Source organism: Platalea leucorodia, assembly GCF_965183815.1.
Source record: "Platalea leucorodia genome assembly, contig: HAP1_HAP1_SCAFFOLD_372, whole genome shotgun sequence".
Taxonomy (NCBI): Eukaryota; Metazoa; Chordata; class Aves; order Pelecaniformes; family Threskiornithidae; genus Platalea; species Platalea leucorodia.
Window position 1 is genome coordinate 37501 of NW_028121209.1, and position 21892 is coordinate 59392.

Consider the following 21892-nt stretch of genomic DNA (forward strand, 5'->3'; position numbering starts at 1 on the left):
CCAGCGCAACGGCCCCATCAAAGGGAGGGCCACATTTGATGAGGCCTCTGAAGCAGTTATTGACTTGTGTCATGGTGAACATCAAGCCTTAATAAACAAAAAAGCTACAGACAAAATTATTTGGTTAATGGCTAAATTGGAGAGTCAATATAAATAACATTACATACACTTATTACTGCAATCCAACAACAGCTGGGCTTTGAGTCAAGTTAACACTAATACACAGTGGGGGAAACCCTTGCCTTCTGCTTATATTAAAGAATAAAATGGATTTTTTTGAGCACCAAGCATGTGAAAGGGGGAAAAAAAAAAAAGAGGTCCTGGCCAAGGAACGAAAGGCTTGACCATAAGTACATAAATAAAAGAAATCGCTTTCTATTACAGGTGATAAAAATTGTACTCAGCATCTTTTGATATATATCTTCTCAAAAGTTTTGCGAGCACAGCCCTCTTGTGGGCTCATTTGTGTTTGTGTAACAACTGGAGACAGGGAACGGCTAATTCCTTTAGCTGTCGGACGAACCCCTGCTCCTCCGGGCTACGAGAGAATTGGCTGCAGGTATAATCATTCACCCCCTCGCCCTGGAGGAACTGAGCTGCTGCCAGCAATTTGTCAACATAATTTGGGCTTACTGTTTTCCTTCTGAAGTTTTATCTTATTTTCTTTTCCTAAATTAAATACATCTTCATTAGAAAAAAAGTAATGCGTTATGTTTGAAATGTTCTTCAGATTTCTCTTAATTCCTCCCTTTTAAAAACCTTCCCCCAATCCTCTTGAGGGTAGTGACCCACCATGTTAGGAAATACTTGTGCTCACTACAGGCAAGAACTTGAAGCGAAAAGGGGGCCGCTTCATAAAGTCATCACATCCATCCCCTACAAACTTAACCCACCTATTTAGCAAGGATTTACTTTTTGCATAGTTTATCCTTCTGGTTGTTGGCTATACTGATGTCCCCAACCTCGCTTGGGCAAAGCACTCAATACGGCTGCTCAATACCTTAAGCGTATAATCCATAGTACCGATGCTGAAGCTAAAGCTACATGATAGACAGACATGGTCTTTGCAGTCCGCAAGCCTTATCCCACTTCACTTCTGGAGGGCATGGCTAGTAGTAAGCCTCAGGTAGCCTGGTCCCTATCCAGTATAAAAGAAAGCTTTGGAATTCTCTCTTAATTGGGACAAAAACCTTGAAAAATACAAATTTGTATGCAGGACTAAAAATATACTTTGATAACGTTAAAAATATATAATGCCACGTATTTCCGAGATTCCACACGCATACATTGTTTATTCCAATCTCTGTCAAGTGCAGACTTTTGGGGACCATGAAATCCACTGTCATGACTACTCTGATTTTCTGGGAGGGTCCACTCATGCCTTTGCCACCTGAACATCAACTTGCGGAGCTAACCGAGGCTGCCAGCCAGCAGCCAGCAATCTCACCTCCCAGCCTGCCAAAGCCACGTGGGGACATCACGTGCAATACAACCAAAACCAAGGGGGTCAGAATAAATGATACGTGCAGGAACCTCAAAACGCTGCAAAACAGATGCTTTTTAGTGCCAATAACTCTTCCGTAATGTGCTTTATGCAACTTTGATTCGGAGGTGAATTATTTTTAATAGAACAAAAACAATGGCACAAACGTCGGGTTCAGATGGAAAAGAAGTGCTCCAAGCCCACAGAAATAAGGTCATTGAAATGACAGACAGGTGATAACTCCGCCTGCAACTAAGCAGCACAGCAAGGGCGACTCTTGCACAGATGGAAACCTTTGCAGCGTTAGAGGCGGCAGGGCCCGCTGAACTAAGAAATTCTGCGTGGAAGTCTCGGTTCTGACCTGGATTCCCTTCCTAGCCCCAGAAAAGTTGTAAGCTTTCTATCTTTAGTTTCCCCTTATTTCAAATGAGGGTAAGACTCTTCTCCGCCACATAGGAAAAATAAGATGTAAGCTGTCTTTATGCATGCAACATAGGACGGTTTCTGAGACAAACAGACAAAAGGAAATGAGAGCAGGTATCAATGCGAATACCATAGAGGATGGAAAACAGGACTTTTGCCACTGATTTTCACAAGGCCAGAATTTCACCTGAAGGGACCAGAGGCACAACTAACATTGCACAGTGCAAAGACCATCAAACCAACATCCACAAAACAGCGCTAGCTCTCTCCATTAGCCCTGCTATCACGATTCATTGCTGAACCTACTCAGGTTCAGAGAAGGAGCTAACATCTTTGTGCAGCACAACATCGGCTGTGTACCCACATAGGTATCTCTAGCACACCGCAGCTTTCTGATCCACCCCGTACCCTCAGTGTATGGAGGAGAAGAGGGTATGGCAGGGAGAGGAGAGGAAAGGGCCTGAGAGTCCTCAACAAGCTGAATGGAAAAGAAAACACAAGTGCCAAAGGACAGGGTGATAGCGCTTTCCAAAGGAAAAAGAATAATTAGAAGCAGCAAGCATAAACCACAAAAAATAAAGGAGAATGAAATGGAGATCATCCGACTGGGTGGGACATAAAGACAAAAAAGAAGGGGAAAAAGCACAGCTCTTCTTTTCCAGGAGGCACCAACGCCCCGTCAGTTCTGCAGGGGCAAGACTCGTAAAAAACGTTTGTGCGCACACGGGTGTGTATGTTCACAGCTATGCAGAACCCCCCCAGCCTGGGCTGCGTTCTGCTGGAAGCACAGTCCCACCACCTTCTGCACACGCTGAAATCAAACCTGCTGTGCTTGGGGAACCATCTCCGAGTCCCTCTGTGGGGGACAAGCTAGGCAGACGGACTTTCCCTCTGAAAGAGGACGCCGGAGCCACCCAAAACCACCTCTGGCAACAAGGAAAGCAACCCTCTTTTGGGCAGCAGCAGGTTTAGACCTCAGGCTTTGCTTCCTGCATTGGTGGTTGCTGCACGCGATAGCCATGATGGACACCCATGAAGCCTGAGCAGGAACGGTCTCAATCACAGCGGGCCTTACATTTGATTGACCTTACTCCATTCCTCATTTTTTTAATCTCAGTTCAACAGTAAACACCACCTGCCCAGCCAGGTTAACCGAGCCAGCTGATGGTGATGCAGGGTTTTTGTCTCCCACACAACAAACATTGACTAGTACTTTCTATTTAGAGCAACCCCGCATTGTAAACCTGTCTCCTCCCTTTGATAAGAGCCATATCGCTAGATAGCATTAATCCCCGTCCCTTTCTCAACACAAGGAAACACAGCCTCGCGGTCAGGGTAGATAAAATCACTGCTCCACGTAGATTTTTTTAAGTTTAATATCGTGCAGAAACATGCACAAAGTCAGCCCCAAATGACACCGCTACCTCCTGAAGGTTGGTGTGCAAGGCCTTGAGGTGTGTTAGTCCTCCTTGGCTCCTACTGAATTTAATAGGACTGGCGTATTTTCCACGTCTTTCTAGACCAGGAAAAAGGCCTTCAGAGACAAATAAGAGTTTCCTGTTCAATATTTCATGTAATGATTCCTCCAAAGGTGTAAACAGGAAAAATGCCTTGCCACTTAGCCAGAAAATGAGCATCTGCCGTCCCTTCCTTTTATTGCGTTTACGTGTTAAAAGTCATTTAGAAGGGGATCTGCCAGATGCCCAAGTCTGACTGAGACGGCGCAGGCTCTCAGATGGCTGGCTGAGGTCCCGAACCCAACCTGCCCGGGCAGATTTGAGGTGAAAGGGAGCCCTCAACCTCTCCCATCCCTCTCCCTCCCCCCCCACCAGGGGCCCAGCAGGCAGCCTCGGCGGGAGTCGATGTTTTGGAGAGATCTGCACTTCACCCTGAACATCTGGGCTCAGGCAAACAGCGAGGGTTTACTTACAGCAAAAACCACATCTCTAAGCATTCCCCTTACAGATTTTTGGGGGTGGTGTCTTTTGGGAAGACAAAATTAACCCGTCAGGGCATCCGCTGCGAATTTTTTTACATGCACTTAAATGCAGGCTCCGACTTTCAGCATCCCATCAGCCCAACCGGGGCTTCTTGGGGAGGGAAGGCACGAGCACAGCCCTCACTCTGCAACAACCATACTTCATTTCAGCTCCATCGCAAGCAAAAACGCCAAGCGTATGTCACAACTATCAAATGGTCTTTTTAGCTAACTGACAACAGACGCCATTCGGAGTCAGCGTATTTTGATTACGGCGCATTGTTAGCAGGATTCAAGAGCCTGCTCGCCTCGCAGTGTTGTTCAACACTAAAATTAAATTGCGGTATAATTAGCTTCGCTCCAGCTACACCTTTCCGTCTGAATGGATGCGATACCTGCAAAGGCTGCGCTGGGTATAAAATGTGTTCCTGATTATAAAGTGTTTGCTTAATCTCGAGGGCGCCGCCTTGTTTTTTAAGGCTCTCTGCAAGTCACGCACTCTAGTACGTGCTGCCCGTTATCTCCAGAAGGCTTAAAACTGGAATCCCCGTGATTCACATTTTCCAACGCTCATGGCCAAACCCTTCCGCAGATCAGCTCTTCCACTTTCTACCATTTCACAATAAGCCAAATCTGCAACGAGGCAGAAGCGGCTGAGTGGCCTGGTTCTGCGAGCCACACGCCAGCGAGCCGGCAGCCACAAAACACACCGAGCCCGGGCTGCGGAAGCCGGAGTACGGCGAGCTCCAGGGGTGGTTCGCCAGGCTGAGGTGGCCGCGGCTCCCCGACGCCTCCACCCGCTCATTGAGGGATGGCTTGGAAGCACGTCTGGCTGCCAGAGTCACCCGAAAAAGTTGGGCTGAGAGGCCCCTGTGGCCTCGCTGCGCCTCCCAGGGAGGTTTTGGAGTACCCAGCGGGACTCGTAGCACCGTAGGGCTCACGGCACAGCCCCACGTGGACCCCTGCCTCTGGATGGGCAGACCTCGGCACGGGCAGACCATCCACCACCCTGCAAATGCTTCCAGTCAGCCCCACAGCTCTGCTGCTTCTGCAGAAGTTACTGGTGGCACTGCTACTTACTCCATGCTGTGTTTAAGTTTATCCCCTCCCTCCTTCAAATACATTTTAAAACTGGTAATTACGCAGAAGATAGCAGAAGGGGCCAAAACCAAAGCACAAAGCCACCAAAAGCAACTTTCACCGTCAGCCTTTCGATTCAGCATAGTGCTTCCCCGTGACACCAAACAGAAATGTTTTGCTTTTTTTACACTATGTTCTTCAAACTATTCACAGAGTGAAATAATTAATTACTTTAACATATCACTTCTTATTCTTATATATCTCCTATGCCTCGCTATCACTATATGACATATAAATTAAGGTATCAACCCTACCTGATGATAAGGGAGAAGCAGTAGAAAATCTCAGCTCACGAGCCACTGATCATCTCGCCCCAAAACCTCAGCGACAGAGCTGGGAAGAGCATCCGCATCTCCTCTCCTGCCTCGTGCCGTCAGCAGAGCGATGTTCCCCACCCCTGCCCCTCCAGCATCGCTGTATCAGTTCTCACCCAAAGGATCTCTCAAACACTTGTCACTGCGGACCAAACCCCGGCTCGACGCACACAGGTGCGGTTAAGAACAAAATTAATCCTCCCTGCACATACTAGTCATGTGCATACCCTCGCTCTGGCTTTAAGGAAAAATAGTAATAAAAAAGAGATCCCTCCCAAGGGTTATACGAATGTAGCAAGACGCATTCGTACATACCATACTTTTTCTACAAAGCTGTGCCACAAAGCACTGCCACGGGCTGCACGGACATGGGAAAAGCATAACGACGCTCCCCTAGTAGGTGGAAGCCAGGTGGTTTGTGCATCAGGGAGGAGGGCCAGGAGCCTCCTGGGATAACACAGCTGCAAAATCTGCCGCGCAGAGAGGGGCAAAGGAGGGAACGGCTCGTGCACGGTGGCCGCGCTCCCTCCAGTGAGCGTGGACAGCGTGGTCTGGGCGTCTCTTCCCGAGCATCCATGCAAACACCAGGCACCTCATCCCAAGCATCCCTGCAAACAGCGGGCAGTGCCGGGAAGCTGCCTGCCGCTGACTTGCCCGTGTGCTTGAAAGGCTTCTCTCCCCGTCACCGTCACCCTCCCGCTACAGTGATGCCCAGTGGCGTCACTCAGCCGCGGAGCCCCTATTCATGTCAAGCGCTGCCCAAAAAGCCTACATGAATACAAGCGAAGGAGAGAGCCAAGCTGTAACTTCAAACAATCTCCCGGTGACACGGCTGTACCCATCACCAAAACACAGCCGTGTCCGGGACGTAGCAGAACTACTCCCCCATAACACTGCACAACAGTACCCAAGAGGAATTTTATACATTACAAACCACAGGGACATTCCCCTCATCAAAAAATCTGGCCAACTCTACCTACGCAAGGTACCTCCATGGCGTGGGGGTGAGTGGAGCAGCTCGGGGGCCAAGGCCACCGTGGCACGGCGCATCCCTGTGCCTGCACCCTGAGGAGCAAAGGGATCCTCTGCAGTGCCTCAAGCCTAAAACCAAAGTGCCACCTACTGAGTCTACAGCATTTGTGTCCTCCCGGGAGGGTTTCTAGCAAGGGGCTGGCCACGGTTAATACTTAGCTGACTGGATTAAGCCAAGTCTCTGCAAGCAGTCGCCATGCACACGAGAGCACATGCCTCGGGTTGCTCCCGAGCATCAGCAAGCGGGTGATATCCCAACTGAGACCAGGGCCATCTCTGCACACCCCACCCCAACACGATGGGTAGCACATGGACGGCCGAGCGAGCGGCCAAGACTTTCACGTCCACGGATAAACCACAGCTTGCGCTGACAGAGCTTGCCCTGGTTCAGTGCAGGGTAAAATGCCGACGAGACAAAACTCCTTGTGTGCCAGGCTTCAGACATTCGTTTCCACCATTTCTATTTGCACAGACGGCCCTAGCCCTGCACCCTGGCAAACGGGACGGACAAAGCGGCGGAGTTTTTAATCTGCTCTTCCCCTCTCCTCCCGAGAGCTACGCAGCCTTAAATGGAGCTATTTAAAGCCAGCGTTAAAAACACCAGCAATGATCTGACCTTCTCTGTAACAACAAAACTGGACCAAAACCCAAAGACCAAATGAATGAAAAGAAAATTACAAGGTAAAGTTTGCATTCCCTGAATGTGTGCCAGCTGCAAGAATCTTAGATTACATCGATGCAGCTTTCCAAATTTAAAATACAATAATTTTCTGTATTAAGGGCCTAGTAACCCTAATGGAGGCATAATTAGGCATTGATGCCATGCCCATACGAGAGAAGCTTGAAAAACTTAAATAAACTGTGAATGGCAGGATTAATACCGCAGCTTTTCATTTTGTACAGCTGTTTGAATACAGTACACTGCCTGTGATGGCATCAGCTGTTGCTTTACTCTTGGTCAGTATTTCTGAAGTTAAAACAGGCAGTTCTTTTAAGCAAACGAAGAATTACTCCTCTTATTGTTGGCCTGTTTATTTCAGCAAAGAGGGGCTGGATGCAGATTTGCTTTACCTTAAAAAAAAAGAAAAAGCCAAACTGCAAATAAAATTAGCTGGCCAAATTCAAAGCCTGGCGAAGCTAATAAGAGAATTTTAATTTACTGCAATGGCCCTTCAGGACGGAGGAGTAAGTAATGCAGTTTTGGAGATCATCTGCACAAGTGGGAATATCATATAGATGCCTGGAGAGTCCTTGAGAAAATAGCTCACCTCGGCCGTGATTGAAGAGGAAAGACAATACTTTGGTGAAATAGAATTCTGTATTTCTAGGAAAGGCTCCAATAGCAAATTGCTTACTAATGCAGGAAGCCTTGTAAATTTTATTATGAATGGAACGGGCAACGGCAGGAGTGTGACACGGCGCAGCATTTGCACACACGGCTTAGCCAGTAAAAAGTAAATAAATAGGTTACTTATAAGCTCTAGAAGACACCCAAAAATACCTCTAACAAAAACTCAAGCTCAGTGAACTCCAAGCAAGAGTATAAAACAGCTTCCAAAACTATCTTACCATTATTTTTTTCGCCAGGTAAATTAGTTGTTCTACAAGTTAATTTTCAATCCTTGGTTTTATGGTTGGAAATGATCAGCTGAAAAGAGTTAATCTAGATTTCCTTAGTGTCTTTAAAAACTGGCTTATCGGTGGACGTGGAAGAAACTCCCTACGCAGGCAGCGCATCAGGACAGCAAACCACCATCGCAAAATCAAATGCTCAGGTTACTGGGAGGAGGACTGATACCAAGGGAAGCCTAATGCCATATTCACCTGGGAAATGTGACCCCCAAACCACAGCCCCCCCCGGACGGGGTGCAGGCAGCTCTCCCCCTGCCTCGCAGCCTGGGTGAGCCCTTGTCCGTGCCACCTTGGCCGAATCCAGCCCCAAATCCCTAGCACCGTAAAGCTTTCCCATTTTTTTCCCAGGCAGCGTTAAAAACAATATCCCTCTTGAGCTGCAGGAGCAGAACGAGAGGAGGGTGCGGAGCTAGCCCGCGCTCTGCAGCCCCGGCCCAGGCAATGATGAACGCCAGCAGTTAAGTGCCGCTGCGGAGATGAATATGCCTAATGAAAAGCTTACCTAAAGCTCGCGGGGAGCCTGCACCCGGCTGGCCGAACCTCTCCAGAGCGGCGGGCACGAGGCCGCCAGGACGCTCGGGAAAGACGAATTAACTAAAAGTTAATGTGGATGTTCTCATTCAAAAGAAAAGTGGCCTACTCCAAAGGGGATTAGGCTAAAGTGAACTAAGGCCACTTTACTTCTGAATGAGAGCATCCACACAATAGTGCAATGCACTTTAACTAATGCACTTTAATTTTACACCCAATCAATTTGTCTTACCTCTCCTGAGTGTCCTTGTGTGGACAAACCCAGAGATTCATCGAGTTTTGAGGCCAGGCGGGAACCATTAGATCAACCCATCTCACTCCCCGCGCGTTATGGGCCATTGCCTTTCACAGTTATCCCTTTATTGATCCCCAAAACTCATGGATGACTAACATATAACCTCCAATGGCGGGGGGGGGAACATTTCTTCAATGGGGTGCCTGGCCTGCATTTGAAGATGCTTGCAAAACCAGAAGCCACTTGCAAAACAAGAAGCCACCATGACTTTCGGCAGCCTGTCCCGCTGCCGGCAAAAGTAAGAATGGCCAAATTTGGGCACAAATCCATTTCTTTCCATCCTACCTTCCCCATGCCCTGCAAGTTAGCAAGGAAATGGCGGTCTCTGCACTCTAACTTTTAAATCTTTTTTTTTTTTTTTTTTTTTTTTTTAAATCGCGAACAGGCCCCTTGCTTTCAGGACAAACTCAGATATTTTTTTAAATTCACCTCGCCACCATTTAAATTTTCAACATTTGCCCAGACATCTACTGACAAATCTCAAACTCCCTTTTCCAAAATCCAGTAACCCCCAGAAACCACACTCACCACCCGCGCTATCGCCTTTGGTACGCACAACAACCCGCGTAAGCCTCAAATCGCCGCACCGCTCTTCACCTCTCAGATATATACGCCCGAAAATAAATAAATGAAGCCACAACGGCAACAACCAGCAAGGCAACTCAATGAGTTGAGCCTGCGGAGGCGATGGGGATCCCCCAGGCCAGCAGCCCCCTCGCTAACAGAGACCAGACCCCCCCCACCACTACAGAGGGGCTGAAGCTTTCCAGGGATCTCACCTAAATTAAAAAAAGGAGTCCCGAGGACACCAGCCTGCAGGGATTCTGCTCTCACCTATACTCCGAGGCTGAGTTACGTCTCTTTTTTTTTTTTTCCCTTTTAAAGGTAGTAAAAGGGAAAAGGCAACCATGCTAGGCACACCAAAGAAGAGCTGAACCAACAGCCGGCAAGTTGTCTGTAAGTCACATTACAGAATATCAGCGGTAGGTTAGATACAGGGATGTGAATCAGGGACAGAAACACACTCAAGCAACGCAAAACACAGAATGTGTGCTCTGTTAGAGTTACCCTCTCCAAATACTGCTGCGACTGCGGGAAAAGAACCAAATATAAACACTAATTTCCAAATTTGCCGTGCGAGTCAAAGCCTGCTCCGAGCAGCCGAGCATCAAGAGAGGGAGGTAACACGCCGAGGACATGAGGCGACACTGAAGCGCACCCTGCTCTCTCCTTCTCCCACACAATCCCCACCAGGAAACAATTCCAGAAACCTTCAAAAATTTTCACCACCAGAAAGAACCCTCCTCTTTATTTTCTTAAATTTGTCTAGATTACGCACGATAGCTCCTAACTGCACGCTCCTGTGACCAAAACAACTCCAAACGCAGAAATGCAAAACAACAACAACAAAAAGAGAGATTCCCTAATTTAAAGAAGCTGTGCTGGATTTTCGCTGCTTTTTAAAGCAGCATTTATCAGCACGACCTACGCTTACTCATTTTGATTGAGTGTGATATAATCTGATTTTTTTTAAGTGTTAACATTGCCCACTCCGGGCTGCAGTAACCCTTCTGCGTGCAGAGCCCATTACCTTTATTGCTACCTGCGGACGAGCAGCCAGGGAAGACTCAAACCCTCAGCCATAAAGGTTAAATTTAAGGTAAAACTCATTTTTTCACAACTTCCTTGCAAACCTCCAAGTTGCTGCAAAATAACAAGCTGTGGTCCCTAACCGCAAAGACGCCGTGAGCTCCCGCTTACAGGTACGCCTCGGGACATGCTCGCCAATGTTTAAGACGAGTTTCAGGGTTACCTGGGGATTAAACTCATCTCTCTCAGATTTGCTATTGAAAAGGATGCAGAAAATTAGGAAATTAAATTATCCTTTGCAACAAAAGGTAACTTCAGTTTGAAAAACTTTACGCGGAAGTTAGGCCGCAGCATGCAACTTAAGGAAGGCAGCGAATATTACACCCAGCTGTAAGGATGGCTGCGTTTGGGGTCTTGAATGATTTTTTTAGAAACTCCAAAAAACAAAACCCAGCAAAGATTCTTGAATTGAAATGAAATCATAAATTAAAGAAAATATACTCAATCTCATATCTACTTAACAATATATTTACTTGCTTAAAGAAACAAAGAGCAAAGCGAATCTTATTTTGCTAATACAATTTCAACCACAGTGTTTTGGATGATAACGGGTCCAGAATATAAATTAACGTGTTCTATCTTTATATTAAATAGTCTGCCAAACTCAGGCATGGTAACAGCTCCTAAACATCACAGCAAAACAAAGTTACCCCAAAACAAACAAAAAAGGAGTCACTGGCTCAAGGTGGCATAAAGTCGGAGGAAGAAAATTAAATTTTGAGTCTTCTAATTGTTATTTTATTGGTCCTCCTCAGAGCCCTACTTGGCTGTAACGCTCTTATTATGCAGAAATGAATTCTACCTTGCACCCTCTGCACTGCATCTACTATTTTGATGCGTGTTCCTCCAATATGGGAGTACGTATACTGAAGGCAGTAATATTCTTAGCTCCCCCACACTTAAAACCATACATGCTTCGAAAATACCTGTGCATACCAAGCAAAACAGTATTCTTCGGTAACTTTTTTCCCCCCTAAGGCATTATTTTTGTATTGACTGCAAGGTATAGCTAATGCATTAGAAGTATTTGGGAAAGTTAGTCTAGTCATAACCGCTCGGTGCCCTGAACAACCCATCTACCTTCAGATATACTATATATCGCATTCCAGTTTACGATTCTTTCTTTGTAAAGAACACATTTTAAGTAATTTTTCCATTTTAAAAAAATCCGCTTCCTATCCACATTTTGTTTAGATAAACTCTGCAACTGCATGCATTAAAAAAAATCTACTGCAACATAAATAGAAGTGTTGCTTTATTATATACGTATATATATATGATATACTATCACCCAAGAAGGGCCATCTAAAACGCCACAGTTGCAAACATTTAAGACTGTAACAAAAATGACTGAGACTCTAGTATCAGTTTACTATCCTTCAACAATTTCCCTGACAGTGGAGTCAAATAATGTTGAATTATGGACCTTCTTACAGGAAGTCTTATTTCATGTTCATTTTTTGATCATTTCCCTCCTAGTCCCTATAGGAATTTGGCTCTTTGCCGATTTGCTTTTAAAAGTTTCTGTGCACAGAATTGGCTTGTGCATTATTAAATTATAATTTTTGTCAAGTAATACTAGTGTGGATTTGCTCAACAAGTTTATTTTACGTAAGAAAATACAGTTTTGTCTCTATAACATCTATCTTATCCTGCTGATGCACTTTATTTAAATGCGGTGGCTACTTTATACCATGTTTTCCTTGAAGGGCTTTCTAAAGGCCTTCTGTAGACACGCTCTTGTAGGGGAATTTTGCAGTTTGGACGAGAGCACCTGGGTGCCAAGGTGATGTGGCTTCAAGAAAACAGCCCGACGGTAATAGTTTAGGATTACCTAAGAAACTGAATTTCTGCTATCTGGCTACAGACAGTCTTTGGGTTTTGTTTTGTTTTTTTTTTTTTTTTTTTAATTGGAGGGAGTTTTCCCATCCGCATCACGCAACAGCTGTGTTTTAAATCTTTCCGGGCTCCGACAAACATTTGAAAATTTAAACATGCAAATGTTTGAAAAGCTAATGATTAAAAAAGGTTTATTTTGAAACTTTGAGGATGGGCGCAATCCTTCGGCTAGGGTTTTTTAAGTCCCGGGGCCTGGTTGATCTCGAGTTCAATTATCCCCAGTAAAACCCCCAAACTCCTGCCTTGTACTTCTAGAGCCGGAATGGTAAACAACAACTCCGCAGGTCCCACCCTGGCAGGCAGCGGGGTCGTGCCCGTGGGAGAAGGATGCTATTTTAGTGACCTATTGCCACTGAGCTAGTTAAATCACTGAACAATGGTTAGTGTTATGGGGCTTTACTTTGCAAAATCTAGCATTAGTGTCATTGCTTTCCATTAACCGGGGGACTTAAAGGCACTGGCACTGAGGGGCCTAGAAGGAAAGAATAAATAAGGGGAAACCAATAAATTAAAAAAAACTCACCCTGTTAACTGTAACCTTTACTACCACAATATAAGAAAATGTAATTAAATCCATAAGAAAAGCTTTTACATACTTACTCCTTTACTACTCTCAAAAGCACACCCGTGGGCAGGCTGAGGGACGGACGGACAGCCCGGCCCCGGCCCCGGCCCCGCTCCCGCCGCCCGGCCCTGCGCACCCGCGCTTCCCAGGGCCGCGCAGCCATAAAGGCGCAGCGCGGAGGGACATCCTAATTAGCCGCCCCAGCGACAAGCACTCAACACCTTATTATTTAACCATTAGGGCCCTGATACAGCCGGCCTCGCCGGGGCCGGGCTTGGCACCGGAGTTTACCGGGGACGCGGGCAGCCGCGCATCCCCCGGTAAATCACCACCGCTACCCCCGCGCAACCTCCGCGGCCGCCCGCCCGCCCTCCGCGGGTTTAACCCGCCGCCTCCTCGGCCGGGGAGGTGGGGAAAAGCTCCTTTTTGCGCCTTTTCCCTTCGACGGGGAAAGCGAAGCCCCGCTCCCCGCGCGGCTCCGCCGATGCGGAGGAGCGGGGTCCCCCCGGCGAGGCCGCCCGGCCCCGCGGCCGGCGCAGGGGCGGGGGCGTCGGGGCTGAGCCCCGCGGCCCCGCGCAGCGGGAGAGGGGCCGGCGCCGGGCGCGCAATGTCCGCGCCCCTGGCGAGGGAGAGGCGGGGGGGGACGACGACACACAACAGCGACACGGACCCCCCCCCCCCCCCCCGACAACCCCAAAACTGTAGCTTCATTTCTTTAGCTTTCGCTTTAATAAAATAATGATTCGTTGGGAAAATGGGGTATAAATCTTCATTTTGGAGGCAATTAAAGTGTTGATTTCATTCGTGCCCCTGAGCGATTCTTGTAATTTGCTCAAATAGCTTTATGTACCCAGCACTCCAGAGCTTTTAGAAACCCATTTTCTAGTTAGACTTGTTGGATTACAATTTTTATTCAACAGCAGCGAGCCGAGCTTCCCTCAGCTCGACCCTCGCTGTAGGGCTCCCCTCGCTTTAAGGCGCTGAGCAGGGGCCGCCGCTCCCCCGGAGCAGCATCCCCGGCCCCGGGAGCAGCAGCATCCCCGGCCCCGGGAGCAGCAGCATCCCCGGCCCCGGGAGCAGCAGCAGCCCCGGCTCCCGGAGCAGCAGCAGCCCCGGCCCCCGGAGCAGCAGCAGCCCCGGCCCCCGGAGCAGCAGCAGCCCCGGCCCCGGGAGCAGCAGCAGCCCCGGCCCCGGGAGCAGCAGCAGCCCCGGCCCCGGGAGCAGCAGCAGCCCCGGCCCCGGGAGCAGCAGCAGCCCCGGCCCCGGGAGCAGCAGCAGCCCCGGCCCCGGGAGCAGCAGCATCCCCGGCCCCCGGAGCAGCAGCATCCCCGGCCCCGGCCCTGCCGCGCCGCCCTCCGCCCGCCCCGCGAAGCTTTTCCCCCTTCTCAGCAAAACTAGGGGGAAAAAACCACCCCCACATATGCGCACGTAACCCCCTTTTACAAAGTTCATGCTTTCCTTCAAGCCTGCCTCTCCCTGTCACGGCACTACCAGCCGCCCGATAGCCTCTAGCAGATAGGAGAAAACATTTAAGATCCTGCCCACGCTGCAATGCAACGCACCTTTCTGTCGGTAATCTATAAAATAACTCCTGGCTGACAGTGCTGGTGATAATGGCAAAGCGGCTGAGGAAACTCCTGTCTGCTTGACTGCGCCTTGCTTGAACAAAAGGAAACCTCCAGAGTCGGGAGCTGATTGCTCCTAAGACTGTATTTACGAAGCTGATCATAAAGAAGAAATAACTTGGGGTTTTTCGTCAGGGATTTTTATATTTTTTTTGGTCGTCTAGGGTCCCCTCTTTTGCAGCCAAAGCTTTGCTGCTACCCCTCGGCTGAGAGAAAGCAAGCCGAGTGGGAAAACCCCGCAGTTTTACCCAACTGGAAAAAAAAAAGCCAAATCTCAGCCGCTTCCATCATCTAAGAGCTTAGTTTAGCTCCGGGCACCTCCTGAATTAGCCCCAAACGCTCCCATTAAAAGGCAAGAATCCCAGCCTAAGCCCAGCGGAGGGGACAGCCGCAGGAGAAGGGCAGGGGAGAGGGGAAAGCCGGCTTTCCCAAGTCATCCCTGTTTCCCACATCGGCTACAGCCGGCATTAAGGTTTGAACCATCCCAGACAAAACCTGGACACCGTCAAAGCCACGCAAGGCTTTGCTGGCTTGGTTTTGGGGGTTGGATTTTTTTTTTTTTTTTAAAGAGAGGGGTTGAAAACTTGAAAGATCAAGGAAAATAATTTAAAACCTGGGTCCCGTTTTATTTTCTCCTTTTTTTTTTGCTATTAAGTAAAATAAAATGGGCGCGTTTGCAGCAGGCAGGCGTGCACAAAGCAATGTTCACTGAAGTCTAAAAGCATTCGGCCAAGGAAAACTGACAAGACGGACTAATGAACCGTAGAGACGGGAAGAAAATAGCCAGTATTTGCTAGATTTCAAACCCTCTCTGTCTTCCCCGGACCACCTATCTCGGATTTTATTATTATTTTGGTAAACGGCTCCAGCCATTCCTTTCCTAAGCCACCAAGAAGCCAGCGATTCACGGATCCCGCTTCTATTATTGTAAAGGGTAAATAAAATAAAGACAAAAATTAAAAGCGACAAGAAACAGGTCGAGTTTGCAGGCGATGCTTTTACAAGCTCATCTCGCCAGGTCGAATCCGGGAGCAAGCCTTAATGAAGCAATAATAGCCACATTATTCAAAAATTTTCATTTCGATGGAAATTTATCTAAAAGGGACTTAATCATATGCAAATAATAAAAGGAGGCGTAGTGACCCAGCGAGCGATCTGCATACAAATTTCAGCGTGTGCGGCGTTGGCGAGATCATACCTGATCTGTTAGATTTGCTGATCTTGTTATGTCTTCACTGTCCGATTTTGATCCGCCCTCTCTATCGTCTATGACCAAATCGATAGGCATTTTTCCTTTCAAACAGCTAATATACCGGTGGCAGAAATTGTCACATAATTCGTGTACCTACATTATGACAGAGGTTAAAAAAAAAAAGGAAAAGAAAAGAGGAAAAAGAAAAAAAAGGGGGGGGGGAAGGAAGAAAATATAATCAGGAATACATAAGTACAATTGACAAGTGCAACCAGTCTCCCCCCTTCACCCCGGTGACATCAAAAGTCCTAAATAGGGGAAACACACTGCAATTATCCCCCCGAGACCTCTAGACGCATCCAGAATTAGGAATAACTTTCTTTTCTCGCAAAATAGAGATATCCCAGAAAATTGACAGTGACAAGATGATTCACAGGCTACAACATATTCAACACCCGTGTTAAATTCATCTGCTCCCGGAGCTGTGGCCATTAGAGAGGTGACCTGCATGGGTGACATTTAAGGTAAACTATTTAATTTCATCCAGTTATTTCATCATAAACCCTTTCCAAAGGGGTATGAGGACAGAAAAAAGGATTTAAAAAAAAAAAAAAAATCACGATGCACTGGGTTGAAATACATTATAGGCATCCGTGCCCTGAAATCCCCAGTCGCTCTGACAGATTCGTACCTGAGCCGCCTCTATTAATGGGCAGATTTTAACACATTTCGGATAGAGCAAGAACAACCTGCCAGTTATGGTTAGATAAAGTGGCTGAGGCTCCCGAGAAACTTTTCAACTATTTAAAAACCTCTCAAAATGTTTATTTTTAGGAGAAAGGGAATTCTCTTCTAGGCCAGCTATCAATGACACGTAAAAAATCCTCAGGAAACCAGAGCGCACTTCCAATTTAACGTGAGCTCGGATGACACCGCCTTCTTAGAAATTAGCATTCTCCCTCCTAAGATTTCTAAAATAGCCAGCAAAAAACCTGCATTTAGGCTGCAATCTCTTTCTTCTGCTCGGAGGTGTACCATATTCCCAGGAACAAGAGACAGACACAACTATCAACTCTGCTTTGTCTCTGCAAAATGTTACAGGACAATCCGTGCCCTGAGCCTGACCTGCAGATGGCTCTTAAAAAAAAAAAAAAAAAAAAAAAAAATTCCCCATTCCAACTAACTGCAACCAAAGTCTTTTCCTCACCACCACCAAGAAAAAATAATTTATTTTTTTAAAAAATCACAATTTCAGGGGCTTGGCTGAACCAACCATTTCGAGTCTCATCTGCGGCACCACAGAACTGCAACTATTTATACAAAGCCAGCAAAGTATTACAATGAACACAAGGCCTGGGCGTTTGAGAGCCCGGTTTTAGAGGCTGAAATTGTAATTAAACTGCGAAGAGAAATGGACGCCAAGATTGGTCTTGACACTAATTACCAGAAAGAAAGACATTTATGCAAATTCACCAGAAGCCTGAACTTCAGCAGTACTGAGACAGAGGAGGAAGAAAGAGAGAGAGAGACAAAAATTACCTTCTCTAATTCCAACAGATGAAACCTTAATACTTGTATGGCTTGAATCATCTGCAAAGATACAAACAACACGAGTATTTATCTCATTCCTGGATTTGGGGATATTTCCCACAGCCGCCCCTGCCGCACTTTGTAGCTTGACTTTTCTCTAGTAGTAAATAAAAAGTTGTTTTGATTTATGGCAATAACACTAAAACTTAATAGCGGTGGCTTTGTGCGCTGTTTAACGAGAAGCGATCTAGAGTTAACAAAAAAAAAAAATCCCTATTGCAACGAAGCAACTAAATTATACGGATCATAAACATTTCTTTAAAAAAAAAAAACCCTCTAAACACCATCGCTGGCTCCTCGCTTTGCGAAAGCGGGAGCAAGACTCCCACAGCGGAGGCAAAGTATTTGTTTATCCTTAAGGAAAAAAAAAAAGAAAGGGAGAAAAGACCTCATTTTCCGTGGGTTAGCGAACGGTGCATCTCCAGCCACAGCAATCCTCTACGTTTTCCATCGAGCTGCTGAAAAGGTGCGTGCAGGGGCTGGCTGCAGCGTGGATAAATCCACGCTCCTCTTGGCCAGGCGAGCTCGCCATCAAGCCCGCAAGCTCCCCTTTGGATGGGGCTTTCTTTATGTCTATTCTTATGGGATTTTTTTTTTTTTTTTTTACTTCCACGCAATTACCGCACCGTCTTTACTTGTAATTATAAAAATCATCATAATAACAATAATTTAAAAAAAAAAAATCCACGTGAGAAATTTTCAATTTAGCACCACCAAACCATCTCTCCAGAAGACATAGAACTTAAAAAAAAAAAAAAATAAATGGGAAGGGAAGGGAGGGTGGCGGGGTGGGGGTGGGGAGAGGAAGAAGTGTTGTTAACTCTTACCAAGTTATCCAGTTCAGGATTAGAGGAAAAGAGGGGTTTCTCTGCTCGGATCTAAATATAAGAAAGGGGAGGAAAGGGGGGAAAAAAGTAATAATAAAAAAGATTTGAAATATGGAAGCAGAAAAAGCAGACGTTATTATTTCTTGCTTCATTACACTGTCGGGTCCATTATGCAACCTTTCGTGCAAAGCCCTGACTGCTGGATTTAGTACATCAGCCAAACACTTGAACAAGTGAATCAAATACACCGAAAAATACCTCCGGAGCTTCCCGGCAGAGCCCCGGCCGGGCTGCGGGAGCCGCGCAGCGAAACTCCCTGCCCGGGCACCCACCGCTCCGGTTAATTCAGTTCTTCAGGGGAGTGGTAAATGCCGAGATTTCCCCATTTTTTTATTTATTTGGTTGGGGTTTTTTGGTTTTTTTGTTGGGTTTTTTTTTTGCCTCTTGCAGTAAGAGAGGGGGGAGGGGGAAACGCGCATCTTTATCTCAACAGAGACTTGTTTTTCTCGTTACGATTTTTTTTCCCCTCTTTTTTTTTTTGTCTTTTACTGTTTCAACCCGGTTTTGCTGACCTGTTTGGCGAACACTGCTATGTCTTCATTGAAAGACTCAGAGGAGCAAACATCGCCTCCCGCTACCCCGGGCTCCCTGGGTGTGCATGTAGCTAATTCACATTTCTCAAAAATCAGTGCTAAAAGAGGGAACAGGGGGTGTCTGAAAGAAAATACAATAGTCACACACACAGAGGGGAAAAAAAAAAAATATCATAACGAAACAAAAAAAAAAAAACCAAACACAACAATAGTTAGTCCCGCAGCAGCGTGCATGGGGAGGGGGCACCCACCGAGGGGCTCCGGCACCCCCCGCCGCCGCCCGCCGCGCCCCGGCCCCGTCCCGCCGCCGGCCGGCCGGCAGCCCTGCATCCCCCCGGCCTGTCGGCGGTATCTGCCCGCAGAGATTGCTAATACAACCTTAGGACAAGCTAAGAATAAAACCCAAGCCGGTTCCAGCAGCCATTTTGAATTAACTTTCCTTGTCTTTAGGAAAAAAAAAAAAAAAAAAAAAAAATTACAATTTTCTGGACGTACACTTCTGCCTTGCATGCTTTTAATGCCCATTTTCCGCTGGAGGACTTGCTGGGAGCAAAGGGGGGAAAAAACAACCACCAGAAAAGCAAAAAAAAAAAAAAAAAAAAAAAAGAAGAAACAACCTCCATCCAAATTAAAAAAATATAAGAAGCCCCCAAACCCACCCCCCAAGACCCAGCGCCCAACAAGCCGACCCACCGGCAGGCGCTGGCCCGCCGGGCTGCCTGCCTGCCCGCTGCCTGCCCGCTGCCTGCCCGCTGCCCCCCCGGGGCGCCGCAGCCCCGACCCGCAGGGGGAACCAGGTGCTTTTGGACTCTCCCAGCCTTAAAAGCCTCCCCGGGAGAAAGGCTGCGTGTGCATCTGGCTCCCTCGGCCGTTTAATAATTTAAATAAATAAATAAGCGTGGGCACACACACACACGTATATATGTATATTTATAACAGGGAGTTCATTTTTTTTCCAGGGCTTCATTTTTTTTTTTTTTTTTGGGTACCGTACACCGCTGAGTTTTAACCAACCCTACAGATCTCTGATAAACCGATAAAGAAACCGAAGGACGTGATTTTTTTTTTTTTTTTTGTGCCTCCCCCTTCTCCTCACTGTTTGGAGAGCGATTTTAGAAGGCTCTGAAACTTCCCTTCACCCTCAAGACGGGCAGATGCATTTTAAAAGCATCTGCCGCCCAACGTAACCCATCAGCTCCCATCGCAACGGCCTAGGAACTGCTTTGCAAGTTGCCGCATTGAGAAGCATTCAATGCTGTCGGATAAAAAGTTTAAAAAATTAAAAATTAAAAGGAGAAAAAAAAAGAGAGAATGAGGGAGCGGAGAGGAGCAGCTCCCGAGTCTTCTCCTTCGTAGCGCAAGGAGAGACGAACAAGGCGGAAAGTTGGGCGAAGCGCTCCAAACTCTTCCCTGCTCCCAAACTCCGTGCGGAGCTGTACCACCCGGCGCAGGTTGTGCCCTGGGAATACTGTTCCTCCTCTTCCTCCTCCTCCTCCTCCTCCCCGCGGTGATGCCCGCTGCCCCTCCAGCAAGCTCCGGCTCCCATTTTCCGGAGCCCCCGCCGCTCCCCGTGCCAGGGGGACCCCAGCCCTCTCTCCCCCCCTTTTAAAAAATAATAATAATGAAGAATTAAGCCTACGGCCCTCTTCCCCGCAGCGCTCCCCCACCCGCCCTTCCCCACCCCGCGCAGGGGCAGCCCGGCCCGCTCACACCCCCTCCCCTCCCCTCCCCTCCCTCCCCGCTCCATCCCGCGCAGGTTGCGCGGCGGCGGAGCCCTACGCGGTACCTACCCGTAGATGGCATCTTTATCTCTCTTGAGGGCGTCGTTGACGGAGGCGCCCATGGCGGGGGGCATGGCGTTGGCGTGGGCGGCGTGGGGGTACTGGTGCGAGTGGAGCGGCGGCCCGTGGTTGAGGTGGTGGACGGGCTGCATGGGGCGGGCGCCGTGGGGGTCCCCGTACATGGTGGTGGGGATGCCCACCCCCTCCATGCCGCCGTAGTGGGGCAGCTCGTCGTACTGCGGGGCAGAGAGAGCAGAGAGGCGTCAGGGGGGCGGCAGCCCCGCTCCCCCTCTCCCCGCTGTCCCCGTCCCTCCCCGGGGAGAAGCCGCTCTCCCCCCGCCCGCCCCCGGGCTCCGGCCGCCCGCTTCTCCCTCCGGGGCGGCCGCTCCTCGGCCGCCGGCCCCGGGGAGCGAAACGCCGCCCCGGGCCGGGGAGAAGCAGGGATGGGCTGCTCCGGCCCGCAAGACCCGAAACCCTCCGAGTCTGGGGCGGAGAAGAAACAACAATATTGCTACTACTACCAATAATAAAAAAAAAGGTTAAAAAAAATCCCCATCCCCAAACCCCCCCTTGTGAACGGCAGCGCTTCCCGAAGCCCAACTCTCCCTCCGCTAAACTTTTCCCGCTGAGAAGAAGTCAGGTACCTAACCCAGCGAGGATGCAAAAAGTTCAGCAGCCGCAAAAAAAAAAAAAAAAACAACAAAAAAAAACAAAACAAAAAACAACCACCAAAAAAAAAAAAAACCAACCAAAAAAAACCCAGGAGCGATTTTGGGGGTTTCCAGCAATTCCACGCGAACGCACTGTTAAAGCCGAAAGGCTGGAAACGTTTGCCCGGGCTCTCGGGATTTTGGGAATGCCTTTTTTTTTTTTTTAAGGGTTTTCTTTGTTAAAGATTAAGGAGCGAAAGCTAACGCGGTTCCCAGGCAGCGGGGGAAACGGCCACTTTTCATCTATTAAAAGCGAAGGTGTGAATAAACACTTTTAAAGATCCCTGACACTTGCTTGGACCGAAAGAGTAAAAGGCAAGTTGTCAGCAGAGGAACTTTCTTTCCCAACCAGCACTCGGAGGGGCGGCAGGCAAATTAGGCAAGAAAACTTCTTTCCAGGGCTTTTCCCCTTCCCCAAATCCCTGCTCACCCGACTCCGGCTGATTTCCTCCCCCCCCCCCCCCCCCCCCCCCCCCCCCCCCCCAAACTTCAATTTAAGAGGTAGTTGGAAGAAAAAAAAGGAGATCGCATCCAAATAGAAACAACAATACACATGGCAGTGCATGCTGGTATCCTCTAATTCAAAGTAAAGTGACTTTCTTTTTAAAAGAGCTATTTTCTTTTTTTTTCCC

At 47.9% G+C, this 21892-nt stretch overlaps 1 protein-coding gene across 1 annotated transcript in view; it reads right to left on the reverse strand.

Annotated features, from left to right (window-relative positions):
* Positions 1-20786, reverse strand: part of LOC309604128 (homeobox protein Meis1) — a gene marked incomplete at both ends in the record, with an annotated part of 57142 nt that extends 36356 nt beyond the window's left edge. Inside the window, 5 exons of the mRNA XM_082339040.1 lie at positions 15766-15912; positions 17299-17349; positions 18177-18227; positions 18749-18890; positions 20560-20786. Coding sequence (XP_082195166.1) covers positions 15766-15912; positions 17299-17349; positions 18177-18227; positions 18749-18890; positions 20560-20786 — 618 coding nt within the window. The remainder of the gene's footprint in view (positions 1-15765; positions 15913-17298; positions 17350-18176; positions 18228-18748; positions 18891-20559) is intronic.
* Between the last annotated feature and the right edge of the window lie 1106 nt (positions 20787-21892).